Source organism: Diabrotica virgifera, chromosome 4 (assembly GCF_917563875.1).
Source record: "Diabrotica virgifera virgifera chromosome 4, PGI_DIABVI_V3a".
Lineage (NCBI taxonomy): Eukaryota > Metazoa > Arthropoda > Insecta > Coleoptera > Chrysomelidae > Diabrotica > Diabrotica virgifera.
In genome coordinates this window covers 200,854,107-200,869,772 of record NC_065446.1, presented here as the reverse complement: position 1 = coordinate 200,869,772, position 15,666 = coordinate 200,854,107, and the positions used below count along the sequence as shown (strand labels likewise).

General features: G+C 34.2%; 1 protein-coding gene across 3 annotated transcripts in view; it reads right to left on the bottom strand.

Annotated features, from left to right (window-relative positions):
- The window catches only part of LOC114332776 (NHL repeat-containing protein 2), a 64,563-nt gene that overhangs the window by 26,064 nt on the left and 22,833 nt on the right, over positions 1-15,666 (bottom strand). For all 3 annotated transcript variants that reach the window (XR_007697825.1, XR_007697826.1, XM_028282551.2), the window contains exon 4: positions 8,847-9,068. Coding sequence is in view for 1 of the 3 variants with exons in the window: in XM_028282551.2 (XP_028138352.1) it covers positions 8,847-9,068 (222 nt within the window). In the remaining 2 variants the exon portion in view is untranslated. The remainder of the gene's footprint in view (positions 1-8,846; positions 9,069-15,666) is intronic.

Sequence of the window (15,666 nt, the reverse complement as noted above, 5' to 3'; positions counted from 1 at the left end):
TAATGATAAAAACAATAATTATATAATTCAGTTAACCTGACTATGTCATTGTGATAATGACTTCTTATCTAAAAGTGACAACGGCAATTATTCCATTCACTCACGGTAAAATATCGCAAAACCTCCAGATTTTAAAGAACCGCTTGGATTGATATGAAATTTGGCACACACGTAGCTAAAATGAAAAAGAAAAAAGTGAGATTATGCCGATATGTTCTCTTGTCCTGGATGTGATTTTCACCCCTTCTTGGGGGTGAAAAAATATACGTTCAAAATAAGTCCGGGAGTGGATAAACTGACTAATTCTAATTCTAAGCAAATTTTGTTCTATAAAAGTTTTAAACGGCTGAAAATGTTATAAGAATTTTTTGCTCTACATTGTGCTTTCTATCTATACCTTTAAGGAACGCACTATTTTCGGGGACACCCTGTATATGATCTGTAAGTTGCATTGGTTAAAAATGCTTATTTTTGAAAGGGGTTTTGTTGAAAGGGCTCGAACGAATCACTAGTCACGAGTATGTATATGCAAATTTTAAACAGCCATATCTTAACCAATTTTTGTCTTCCAGAAAATCAAAAAATCCCAAATATTTAAAAAAGCAAAACCTACATTTTTTACTCTTTAAGATATTTGGTATCACTAATAATTTTTAAGTTATTTTGAAAAAAGTCTTTTTTTCAAAATTAAAGATTTAAAATTTACTTTAAAACCAAATTTTTTCAAAAATAAGCACTTTGAACTGATGAAACTTACAAACACAAACAATGCATAAAGTTACTTGTGAAGTGGTAACGATTAATTCCTTTTGGGCTGTTAATTAGAGGGAGATTTTTAGGATATTTTTAACCAAAAAATAAGGAACAACTCTATTTTGAGCGTAACTTGCTTACTCTTGCTGCTAGAAACTTAAAAAAAAAATAAAAATAAACGTTTTCTTAAACACTTTAAAAAAGTTGTAATAAGTTTTCCCAGAAAAGTGTTTCATTTTTTTTATTTCACGTTAAAATATTCGATTTGGAATTTGACATATAAGAGCTTATTTTTCACTATAGTCTGTTTTTAAACCAAGAGGAGTAATTCAAATTTCCCGCGCCGTAAACCTTGTTTGTAATTTGTACAACCTCAGGCAATTTCAGGCAACTCATATCAAATTTTGACAATAATTACATTTATAAAATTTTAACACTATTGGCATTTCATTGGTTAGTTTATTTATTTTATCAGCGATTTTTGCATTTTCTGCGTTATTCCTTTTATTTTTAGATTTTTAGTCAATATTACCGTCAAAGGCCGATATGATCAACCAAAAAAGAAGATGTATCTGAAGATATTTCTAGTGACTTTCTTGGGTGTGAATCTGTCTTTTTACCCTAATAGCACAAGGACGTCCTTCACGGACTTTAAGGACGTCCCTTGGACGTCGGTTTTTGTCCGAGGAACGTCCTTTATACGTCCTATTTTGGTCCAAATGTCGCGCTACCGAACGTCCATTGGACGTCCATCTAAGGTCCGAGGGGACGTAAATTGGACCTTAATCGGACGTAAATTGGACCTTAATCGGACGTCCTAGGGGACGTAAATTGGACCTTAACAGGACGTCCTAGTTTGGTCCAAAGCCACATTGCCAAATGTCCAATGGACGTCCACCTAACGTCCGAAGGGACCTAAATTGGACCTTAATCGGACGTAAATTGGACGTTAATCGAACGTAAATTGGACCTTAATCGGACGTAAATTGGACCTTAACAGGACGTCCTAGTTTGGTCCAAATGCCTCGTTGCCAAACGTCCAATGGACGTCCATCTAACGTCCAATGGACGTCCACCTAAAGTCCGAGAGGACGTTCGGTGGACGTCAGTTGGACCTTCATAGGACGTCCCAGTTTGGTCCAATGTCGTGCTGCCGAACGTCCATCTAACGTCCTGAGAGGACGTTCGGTGGACGTCTAGCGACGATATTTAGACCTGTGGAGAATGTATTGTGGGAAATAAAAAATACATTTTTTAAGGAACTTATATTACATCTTATATAATTACAATTATTGGATATTACATTATTTACATTAAATTACAATTACACTTCTCCAAGAAATTAACGCACCACCTTAAAAAGGATGCATTTTTGATGTCTCGAATTTCCTAAACCTGTTGTCCAATCTCAGTGATTTTTTTTATAATATTATAGCCTAGGCTACAGGTTACCTCCTTAAGCTTGTCATGAACGGGGAGCTATACTGTAATATATTATGTATATTATATCATATCACTCCCTATAGTAATGAGTGAGCCTGGAGACACGGAACTAATGGTTCCGTGTGTGCAGGCTCACTCATTACTATAGAGAGCGATGTGATATAATATATATTACAGTATATAGCTCCCCGTGCATGACAAGCTTAAGGAGGTAACCTATAGCCTAGGCTATAATATTATAAAAAAAATCACTTAGATGGGACAACTGGTTTAGGAAATTCGAGACATCAAAAATGCTCAATTTTTAAGGTGGTGCGTAATGGGCTGTATATTATACATATATTTCAAATCGACACCTTGCTCATTTGGAGATAATGGACAATTTCTTAAAAAGAAGATATTCTATCTATGTATACTTATTATTTAGTGTAATATTATATTATAATATTATAATAATCATTCAACTTTTGTCTAATTTTTTTTCATCCGCCTTCGCTTTCACTTTTTTCATTCGCCTAATATTATAAATAGATTATAAAATACTGCGATAAATACTTTTTGCTTACTAGGTACAATAACCAACCCAATCTGTTTGACAAAAGAACCGTTATGGGTAGAGGTAATAAGTTAAGACGAACAAAAGGCGACTGCGGTAGCGAAACTTTCCTTTAACAATTGTAATTCAAAATTCAAGGAAATCTATACTTTATAGAAAATCAAAAAGATTGGCTAGAATACAAATATGTACTTATACAGTGTGTTTGGTAAAGAATAGGCCATAGATTAACCTTAGATTTCGGAGGGTAAAATAGGTCGATTTAAGTTAACTTTCGTTAGTACTAAAGTTGATAATAACCGAAATACAAGGTGTCAAATTTAAATTTTTATTTTATTTATTCTTGAATATTTCCTAACAGGCATGGGATAATATCACGAAATTTGGTAAGCGGGGTTTTTTTGGGACAAGAAATCTAAATTCAACACCAAAAATGATGTATTGCCCAGGAAATAATCAAGAATAAAATAAAAGTTTAAATTTGACACCCTGTATTTCGGTTATTATCATCTTTCGTACTAAAGTAAGTTAGCTTAAATCGACCTATTTTAAGCTCAGTAATCCAAGGTTAAGCTATGGCCCATTTTTTACCAAACACCCATAAGATTGAAAAATGTATGAAAAATATACCAGAAAGAATAAGAAATATATATCAAAGAGCATGAAAAAATATGTAAATGTAATAAAAAACGTAAATAATACCAATGTTTGGATACCAGTTGTCCTGGCTGGTGGTTTTGTCCATCATTCTCGGTGAGTTTGTCCTCTAGGCCATCAGGGATCGATAGGCTATGTCCAGACGGTGGTAGCAGCAGAGTCTGAATGCTTCCTCTTTGGCGTTCACTTACCAAGGAGTGACTGGCTGCAACGTGGAGCTCCAGTAGCTCTCTGGGGTTGATGGCTCCGAAAACTCCTCATCTGATCGAGGAATCAGGAACATAGACTGTTTCGGCACTTCAGAAAAACTCCAGGAGCAGGAATCCCCAGGGTGGTAGATTAAAATGTTGTGCGCCTATGTCAAAGGGGCACATAATAATCCATTGGATGGGCTTATGCATTGATGCTCTAAATGGCCCGATGAGGCGGTCGGACTCTGTGTTATGTGTTGTGAAACAGCGTCTTCATAGTTTTACGTAATATATAGTATATGTATAAGTATATTATACTTTAATTCGTATATAATATAATTTCTTACATTATGAAAATCAGTGGTTAATGAATAAAACTTTACGCGGGAGCCCTAACGACGACAACGACTGAGAGATCAACTCTCTAACTTCGAACTGATATCGGTGGGTGAATCGAAAATCTATCGCCTATCGTTATAGTTTTGTGAACAGAGGAACCAAGTAGTGGAGGTGATTTTTAGACGTCCACAAAAAGTCCGTATTTCGTCCAGTACGGACATCCAAAGGACGTTCGTATTTATTCCACCATCGGAAGTCCGAAGGACGTATATATTTAGTCCACCGTATTCATATTTATTTCACCCGAAGTACGTCCAACGTCGGACGTCCACATGACATCCATTTATAGTCCATAGACATTAGGACTAAGACTGGACCTATTTTGGGCACGGCCACGTATATTCAACTTCAAAAAGATGCTCTTAAAATTCATTTTTAGTACAGATACATTGATAAAAATTATATTTTTGCTTACTAGAATTAATTAGCAAACTTATGTCATCTTGGTAACTAGAATAATAAAACATTGTAACAAATAATTTACAAATAAGATTTTCACACTTTACAAAAAAAAAAACAAAAACATGTTTAGAATATTAAACTGTGCAATTTTGAATTAAATATAATTATCTTTTCGATGTAAACTATTTTATTAACATAATTAAGTTAATATTTTATTGAATTATTTTGCTATTTTATCCCGTAATTCGTATAATATGTCGAATATGGACGATCAGCAAACGTCCGTATTTCGTCCAGTACGGACGTCCAAAGGACGTTCATATTTATTCCACCCGAAGGACGTCCAACATCGGACGTCCGAAGGACGTACATATTTAGTCCACCGAAGGACGTCCAACGTCGGACGTCCGAAGGACGTACATATTTAGTCCACCGAAGGACGTCCAACGCCGGACGTCCACAGGACGTCCATTTATAGTCCATGGACGTTAGGACCAAAAATGGACCTATTTTGGACGTCCAGAGGACGTCGTGTGCTATTAGGGTTAGTTTACCTACTCCTCTTGGTTTTAAAACAAAGCTTAGCAATAACTCTGCTTCTACTGGGTCTACAGACCTGACACATATACCATTTTTTCACTTTTCTATAAGCTATATTTGCTATTTGCTAATTTTTTTTTTCAATAAAGTAGGTACCTACTTTTTGAGTTATTTGCGAAAAACCGTCTAAAAACGTGTTTTTTTTTTGTTGAAAAATGAACATATTCACTCGCAAATATCTCTAAAAGTATTGACTTAGTGAAAAACTCTATAAAATAGAAGTTGCTTAGAATTAGTCAGTTTATTCAATTCCGGACTTATTTGAACGTATTTGTTTTCATCCCCGATAACGGACGAAACTCACCTCCAGATCAAAAGCACATATCGGCACAATATCACTTTTTTTCTTTAACATATTAGCTATGCGTGTCCCAAATTTTATGTCAAACCAAGCGTTTCTTCAAAATTCTGAACAAAAACCGTAAGTAAATTAAATGAAAATGTAAAAGGTACATTCCATGTCAAATCACTCAGGCAAAAAAATTTGGATCTCCGATTTGTCTGAAAATTGGTATATAGCTTCTGCGGGACGTAAAAAGAAGATATTTAAGGTCAAAAAATCTTCTTCTTCTTTTTTCTCAAAATGTTATTTTATGCGATTTTACAGTGATTTGGTGTTTATTTAAACAAATTTGCATTTTCTGTCGTAAAGTATCAATGAAAAACATAATATTTTAATAGAAATGACTCAAAAATGTCATTATATGGCATTATAACAAGTTATTTTGAATCAAAACAAGATTTTGATCAAATTTTATAGTGTAAAAAACGTTAAAATACCGTTTTTTACATTTTCCTCCATTCCCAAAATACATCATCATCGATTTGGCTAAAAATTTGCCCGCAGATAGCTAAAAGATAGGACTTTAAGTGGTTAGAAGGATTTGAATTATATTACAATACCAAAAAAGTTACATGCAGTAATATCATACTCAAAAGTATATATTAGTCCAGTCGGGATAGCATTTGACCTTGAATGCCAAGCTGCACAAAAATTTATTTTTCTGATCTTTAGGGGAGTCAATAGTAGCCTAAATTTAAAATCGCGAATGAATTCCTCCGTTACGTTAGCGGCCATCTTGATTTTAAAGGAGAACCTGTTTTGCTCAATATCTCCGCCATTTTTAACTTTTCGACAAAAATGGAAGGAACTGAAATTGTTCCAAATAAATCGTATTTACAATTATTACAATTTCTTTTTAACAATTTTTGTCGTGAGGTCGATATTTTCGAGTTAATTTTACTTACAGTAGACGCCTATATTTTTGACTATAATATTGCATGTAACTTTTTGGGTATTGTAATATAATTCAAATCCTTATGACCACTTAAAGTCCTATGTTTTGTCTATCTGTGGGCAAATTTTCAGCCAAATCGATTATGATGCATTTGGGAATGGAGAAAAATGTAAAAAAAACGGTATTTTAACGTTTTCTACACTATAAAATTTGATCAAAAGCTTGTTTTGAATCAAAGTAACTTGTTATAATGCCATATAATGACATTTTTGAGTCCCTTCTATTAAAATATTATGTTTTCCATTGATACTTTACGAGAGAAAATGGAAATTTGTATAAATAAACACCAAATCACTGTAAAATCGAATAAAATAACATTTTGAGAAAAAAAGAAGAAGAAGATTTTTTGACCTTAAATATCTTATTTTTACGTCCCGCAGAAGCTATATACCAATTTTCAGACAAATCGGAGGTCCAAATTTTTTTTGCTCCAAAATTGAGTAATTTGAAATGGAATGACACAAAATTAATTTTTCAAACAAATATTTTAAGTCGTTATGAGAAAATTATAATTTAACAGATGAAATAAAATAAACACAATTCAACTCGTAAAATATTTGGACCCTTACCAGCCGAACAGGTAAAGAACCCACCTTTTATATTATACCTTTTCTACCTGGCCTCAAACGCTCGATATTTTTAACTCGTGGCAACCTCGATTGACGGCAATTAGACCGCAAATACACATTTTTATGTGGTGGAAGTCAAAATGGCTGTGAAGTGTAAAAATTTTTGTATATAATTTAAATTTTTAAAATCAAAATTTTAGAAAACTGAGAACGATACAGGGCATTAAAAAATGCGCTCAACAAACATACACGAATTAAAATTCGAAAATGATAGTATTTCTTAGTGATGCCAAATGACTGCAACATGAAAAGATGACATAATGATAGCGGGATGTATATATATATATATATATATTATATATTAATTAAAAAAATTACTTTTTCTCTTTTCTCGATTGCTTATTAGTTTTTATTGTATACTATATATATTTTTTCAGTTATTACATCTTTATATTTATAGAAATAAAATAGTACAATACTTATTGGTTTTTTATTTATTTACCCCGATATTCGACTTTAAAGAATGTACTGGCTGGTTTTGGCTGGAATGTACGGAATGTTTTGGCTGGTTTCCAAGACAATAAAAATTGAAAATATTGACATTCGATTTTAACATACAGTTTCTTGTTGTTGATCACGAACATTTGTCATCCAAAAAGAATTGGATTCCGTGACGGTTACAACGGCTGTTATTTTTCGATTATTTTACGAAATAACGAATATAATGAATTAGGAAATACCTCGACAAACAAGTAATTGGTCCTAGGTTTTCACCCAAAGTAATCGAAAGTAGAACTGGAAGTCGATATTGGAACTCTTCGTGTAACTTTGCGTCGATTGATCTACGATTTTACTAATTTTGTCATCTTGTTTTACATTCATATCATATTTTGAGTGACTTTAAAGCAGTACCTACGGTTGTAACTCTAAAACCGAAGTCCGATGTCAAATTTCTCATCTTTAATACCATCCATGGGTTATAAGCTTTCATTCGACACCTCATTTGTCATTCTATCTGTATTAGTAACTGAGGAGTTGTATTCGCGGTCGGACGGACAGACAGTCATGAAACCAGAAGTATATATTTGTTCTCGTCTTGCGAATGCGCGTCGAATAATATATCACTTGTGCTATTGCGGTGACTTTAAAAGAGTACTTCCGGTCGCATTTCTAAAACCGGAAGTCCTAGGTCAAATTTCCCACCTTTAGTACCATCCATGTATTATGAGCTTTCATTTCGACACCTCATTTGTGATTCTACCTGGTATAGTGACGGAGGAGTTACATTTCCGGTCGGACGGACAGACAGTCTAGGTCAAATGTCTCACCTTGAGTACCATCCATGGATTATAAGCTTTCATTTGACACCTCATTTGTCATTCTACCTGGTATAGTGACTGGAAGGAGTTATATTCGCGGTCGGACGGACAGACAGCCTATTAGGTCACACCAAGTCGTTCAAATTCTCACCAACTTGTTCACACTTTTTCAAAATTGGTGAAAACAACAAATTATATTTTGTATCGTTGTATCAATATAAGCCAAAAAGAATAATTAGTGAATGTCACGCCACTATAATATATTTTATTATTGGTCTTTCAATGCTAAAATCAGGATAAAAAAGGTATTTTATCCATGGTTTTAATCAATATAATTCTCACCATTACTTTGTGTTGTATTTGCAACCTTTTGAAAATCAAAAATAATTCCACCATATTAAGAATGTCAATAAAAGCCGGCCCTGCATGCAACCTTTCTCTCAGTGCAACTAAAATTTTATTGATATACGCCAGAAATGTGTGAGACTCTTCTCAGTGTACTCGCGTGTACACTTGCCAACTCGATACTAAAATTAAGTACATGCTAACAACAAAAGAATCGCCGTCCGTGCCGGTTCTTGTGAGAGATAAATGTATTCTTTGGCTCTACAAAGGCCGAAGAACTTAAAATTACTAAATATGTGTAAAATATAGTTTACCGGATGTATATTTTTTTGACTTCCACCATACTGTATCTTCCAAAAACAAAGCCCAAATTTGGTGGGTTCCAGCCATTGCGATAATAAGTACTTCTCGAATGATCGGATTACCAACAGGATCTACATCCTGTTTTCTATAGATAGATACATCCCATGGAGATGATATGGCTTGTTCTAGTCCCTTGTTACCTCCAACCATGTCGTCACCTTGTTTACCGATACCTAAAAAATATGTCAAACTTTCAATCATTTGCACTGAAATTAAGGTTAGCTTTACTTAATTCATAAAACTTATTATTTATTCCATATTACTGTACGTAGTATAAACATGGACTCTAAGAGTAAACAGTACCAGAGGACAATGCGGGTATTCCGAAGAATGCTACATATCTCATGGAGAGAATGCAGTGTGTTACAAAATATGGAAACCGATAGGGACCAACAGGAAAAGGAACAGAGGTAAATATTGAAAAAAAATGCCCAGGAAAAATATAATACTAGAGGTTACAGAATGGACAGGTATGGATACATATTCACTAAGAACTACACAAGATAGAGTCAATTGGCCGTAATGATGGCCAATCTTCAGCAGCAATTAACCATAGAATGTACATTAGATTTACATGTCTCAACCGAGAATAAGAGTGGCGAAGAAAAATAAAATTTCTATGAACAATTTAAAAGAACCTAAAGACTGCCTCAAAACGATATGAAGATTATCTTGGGGCATATGAATCCAAAAATTGGACATGAGGATATCTACAGGCCAATAATTGAAAATTACTACTTAGATTAATTAACAAACGATAATGGTATGGGAGTGATACACTCTGCTGCATCAATTAAGATGACAATTGTTCGTACCTGCTTAGAACATAAAGCAAAATATCTTGCAACGTGGACAATTTTCAGATAAATCAGATATGGCTCAAATGCACTAATAGTTAATCTTATCAAGCTGTAACGGTGCGAAAATCACTAACATTTTCGAATCAATAACATTTTCGCTTCACCCTGTATTCTAAATTCGTTAAAATCATGTTTGGTTTCAGAGGAAGATTGTGATTCTCATGAACGTCGAATGTATAACGGTCCGTTTTTATGCAGAACATGACATACTTTTTTTTGAGTGTCTCAGTGATGTTTGCTTGTAATGGAAGCTCGCCGACAAAAGAACTGTGGAATATTTATACAAGTGGCGATAAGAGTCCAGATGTATTTTTGCTGACTCGTCTGAGAAAAAAAACCTTGAGGTTATCCTGAGAACAGGCCTCAGTTATAAAGACAGCTAAATCAGTGGTTTTCATGGGAAAAGTGGGCTGTAGGATCTGCTATAAGCCGTTTGTTATCCTTTTCATGATTGGATTGAATGTTTTTGATGGACATGGAGGGTGTGGCTAAGAATATGTCTAAGTGCCTTCTTATTTGTTAAGATTTTAATTAAGCAAGTGTCTTAAGTCTATTATTGGTTGTTGAGGATTATTGATGGGGAATTGGAAGGGCGTTTTGTTTCTGAGAGTGAGATCGAGAGATTCATTTAAGTTTGGGAAGTTGAAGATTCAAGTTGGAGTCGTAGAGGGTTCAAGTTGTTAGAGCCTCGGAGGTCTGCAGGGTTGCAGCACCTGAGAGGTTGAGTTTCCATTTAAGTTTGAGTATGGTGAAGTTCTTGTGCAACTTTAAGGCAGAAGTCTTTGTGTAGTAGTTTAGTTAGTGTTCCATTACGGTCTAAGCAAGTCGTAGATAACCGCATTCAGCCGCTTTTAGGCGAACGTGACTTTTTATACCAATGCCGGTATATAATCTTGATAATGAGACTGCCGACAGTGGTCAAGAAATTGTAAATTTATTCTCAAAACATTTTGCTTTATCATATAAAAACAATGATGGGGAGATTCCTAACTATAACTTTAATTATAGTTTGGATCTTAATACAGTGCAATTTTCTTTAACAGAGGTCTTTGATGGTATAAATAGTTTGCAGAGTAGGTATTCACATGGCCCAGATGGTATTCCCTCTGTGCTGCTGAAGAAATGTGTTTGTACGTTGAGCCAACCCTTGCTGCATGTGTTTAACTTGTCCATTTCCACTGGTATTTTTCCCGACTTTTGGAAAGTCAGCTTTCTTACACCTATCCATAAAAGTGTCAATAAGAGTGACGTTCGTAACTATCGAGGGATTAGCATACTATCAGCTATTCCTAAGCTTTTTGATAAATTATTTTCCACCCATCTATCCTGGCACTGTCGCAAAATATTAAATGACGAGCAGCATGGATTTTCTCAAGGTAGATCCACCGTGACCAACCTTTTAACGTATCAGTTTGACCTGTTGAATGCCTTTGAGAGCTCCAAACAGGTAGACAGTGTTTACACGGACTTCTCAAGGGCATTCGATAGAGTTAGTCATAAACATATTGTTGCCAAACTAAGTGCAATGGGTTTGGGTGAGAGCCTTGTAAGATTTTCTTATAGTTTGTTAACTAGGCGTACTCAGTTCGTTCGGATTAACAATTACTTATCTAGCGAGATTCAGGTGCTTTCAGGTGTTCCACAGGGGTCTCACTCAGGCCCTGTTTTGTTTAACTTGTTTATTAGAGACCTGAGTACTATAATATTACATTCTGCACTTCTGGCCTTTGCGGACGATTTCAAATTTTATAAGGTTATTGAGTCCGAACTAGACACTGTACTGCTACAAAAGGATCTAAATAACTTATGTGTATGGTGTACTGATAATGGTCTAGAATTAAATGTTAAAAAATGCTTTAGTATTACCTTCAGTCGCTCTAACAATACCATTGTAAAAACGTATATATTGAACAATACTGTTATTGAATCTGTGGACTATATTAAAGACTTAGGTGTTTTGTTTGACAGAAAATTAACTTTTATACCACATATTACAGACATGATTAATAGGAGTATGCGAAATCTTGGATTTATAACACGTAATAGTTCTCAACTGTCACCGAATTGTTTTTTAAGGTTATATGTTTCTTTTGTGCGCTCATTGCTGGAATATGCCTCAATTATATGGTCACCTTACTATGATTGTCACATTAGAAATATTGAGTCCGTCCAGAAAACATTTCTTCGTTCTTTGGCATTTCGAGCTCATATCAATATTTGTCAGGGTTTTAACATTAATTATGATCTGGTTAATCAAACATTTAAATTGGATAGCTTGGAAGTAAGAAGGGCTAAATCAGATTTAACAATCATTTATAAAATATTAAATGGTCTATATCATTGCCCAACTATCTTACAAGCTATAAGCCTCAATACTGTCCAAAGACGGGTTTCCCCAATTTTTCGCATACCTTATCATAATACGAACTATTGCTTTTACTCCCCATTGTCACGCACCTTGCGTCTAATTAATCATAATCAAAACAGTCTTGATCCATTTGTGGACAGTCTTCATGTATTTAAAAGAAGCATACATAATTCAGTAACTGAAGTAAAGTACTAAGTTCCTATAATTTATTAATTATTTATTATTGTTACTAATTTAATTTTGTTGGTTTTTATTGTTGTCATTGTTGTCATTTTTACTATCTTTTGTTATTTGTTATTTTAGGTTAAAATTGGTTATCTTTACTGTTTACCATAATATTTCATTTTTTTTATACATTTTTTGTAAATTGGCTCTGCCGTTTATTGAATAAATTACATTAAATTAATCTCTTCGCACGCAGGCAGGAGTTTTTTTTGTTAGCAGCTTCTAACATTGCAGTTAAAGCATGAAGCAGTTTTTTTACTTTTTGTGATTCAGTTTAATATAATAAAGAAATAGTAAGTTTCTTTAACATTTTGTTCGAGCACTGCCATTTTGTTTCAATGAAAATAATTCATAATAGTTTCATAATAATAGAAGTTTCATAATAAATAAACTATGGATAGCAGATGTACTTTCCATACATCTATTCTTTTTGTAATGTGACTATAGTGAAGTGCAACTGTGCCTTGGACTTTTGAAGATACAGGACATGAGAAGATACAGGACTATGTACAGTACAAGGTCTTATTTTTTTTTGTAAACTTTTAATTTTTTGGTAAAGATGATCTCTATTTTTGTAAATCCGTAAGAGATCACAGTTCTTTTCAATTTTATTTTAATTCAATAAATACTGTCCGATTCATTGCAAAATATTATTTTATTATTGTCTTTTCCCTTTCTCTTGTTTCTTAAGTACAACAAAGATTTAGCTAAGTAAAGACATATAAGGTAAGTTACACTGATATGCTTTCATTTAAAAGTATATGATTTTGTATCGACTATGCTTTTGTTAATTTTTGGTTTCAGCTATCTTTTTTAATGTTTCTATTTTTGAATATGTTTGGTTCCCATACGGAAACCAGTGGCGCCCAATATTTTATTTCTTTTTATTTGATTATCTATTTGATTTTTCTATTTCTAAGCTAATAAGAATATTAATAACATCCCGTTAAGATCCACCCCCACCCCCATATCTCTTCCGTACTGACCAACCGAGGACAGGTTCTTCAAATTTTGTAACACGTTAACATCCCCTTCTACGACATACCAACAATAGGTTACAAAGCAACCAGCATAGTCTCTGACTATTATTTGGTAATCGTAAAAATTAAGGCACATCGAACGCAAAAAAGGAATGGAAGCATAGAGTCAAAAAGTGTAACATTAAAGAGCCAAAAGTAGAAAACTGCAGGCTAGACCAGACTTAACTGGAATTGAAATAAGCGGAAAACCGAAACTACGACGAAACACTTAGTAGATATAAACAGAGATAAAGTACAATACCCTGTTTTTAAACTAGGACGAATCTGCCTTTTTAAAAGGCAGATTCACACACACAATAATGTCACTAGAAAAATAATTAGATTCATATTCTTTTTTGGTTGATCATGTCGGCCTTCGATAGCATTTTACTAATACGTCGCTAAAGAGTTCTAAAAACAACAACTGTTTTCTGCAACTGCATATAAATGCAAACTAAAAATATAAAAATTAAACAAATAATGAAGAAAACACAAAAAAATTGCAGACATAACTTAATTAACCTATGTATGCCATTATACATAACGATAAATGCCATTAGTGTCAAAATTTCATAAATGTCAATAGTGTCAAAATTTCATAATTTAGTGGAGTAAACTTGCCTGCGGTTGGACCAATTACAAACAAGTGTAACGTCGCGGCAAATTTGAATTAGGTACTCCTTCTGGTTTAAAAACGAGGTATAATAAAACATAAGAAGAGAAATAGTTGAAAGGAATTTTTTAAATCAATTTTTTAAATCATCTAATAGTGTCTATTTGTTCAACGGAACGCAAGCAAAGAAATTGGATTGTTTACAGATTGGCAGATCAGACGATTTAAAATTTATGTTATCAATATAAATGCATCTTGCATACAAAACAGTAAACAGTTGATTTTCTTTACTTGCAGGATTTATTACCATCTCAACTAGTTCCGTTAACCTTCAAGTATTTTTGGCCCCATAAATATTTCATTACCGTCTAAATAAAACAACTGCAAGCTGTAATTAAGTTTAACATGCATAATATAGAAATATGTTTCACTTCTAACAAGTATACAGGGTTAAAATTCCAAGAAATGTATATAGTGCAGATACATCTTGCAGAACAGCAAATGTTGAATACTATTCAAAATATTATAGACCAAGATAGCTGATTTTTTAGAAAAATTGTATAAAACTTTCAACATTCAACCTCTAACGTCTCTTGCGAAACGTACGATTTCTGTACGTTTCTGTCTGTTTCTTTCTTGCTAAAGTACGTGGGTGAATCAAATATGAACCGACCTTTCCGTCCCACCTTAGCATTAAACTGGCGATATGTCCAAACAGTTCTGTGGTGGGAGGTTATAGTCTAATGTGTGACTGCGCGCTACCGCCTGTTCTCTAATGACGTGCAGTCAGATACTGTTGCGATGAGCGAGAGAGTAATGCCATGTTCGGTTGCACAACGCATTGTTATCAAATTCCTCGCAAAAGAAAATGTTGGCCCCGCTGAAATGTGGCAAAGATTAAAAAATTAATATGTGGAATCAAGTCAACACTGTCCAGTACACAAGTGAAATTTTGACGTAGGCAAGTTCGTGAAGGACGAGATGCCGTGCAAAACATAAGTCATCAACGACATCCAAAAATAAGCACATCTCAGGAAAATATTGACGCCATTCGTGACCTTATTGCGACAGTGTTTTGGGATTATCGTGGCGTTTTGTTGCTGGATTTTCTTCATGAGAGACGAACCGTTAACGCTTATTACTGTAGTCTGTTGGACCATGTTCGGACCTATAGGTCAAAAAGACGGGGATATCCTATACGAGATGTGTTGCTCTTGCATGACAACGCCCGACCGCATACAGCTGCCCTAACACAAGAAAAAAATAGCGGAAATGCCTTGGACTCTTGTTGAACATCCTGCATACAGTCCTGATCTTTCACCATGTGATTGCCACATGTTCGGTCCATTAAAAGATGCCCTAGGCGGAGCGCGTTTTGACGATGATAATCAAGTGGAGCAATTCGTGAGCAATAGGGAACTTGCATAAATTTTTAAATATTAAAATAATATTAAAAAACATAAGGTAACATGCTCTTAAAAGGCTTGCATGTAAAAAAAATAAATATTCTTAACCCATACCCTTATTACGAGGTTTTGAAAATGCTATAAAATTCAAATTTCTTTTCTTAGGAGGCGCTTGAACGTCCTTCTATTGGTCTGACGTCACGGACCACGGACCACAACCGGGCTACGAGTCGAGCCCGGTTAAAAACGCGATTAGAGTATTACGGGAATTGTCTATAAA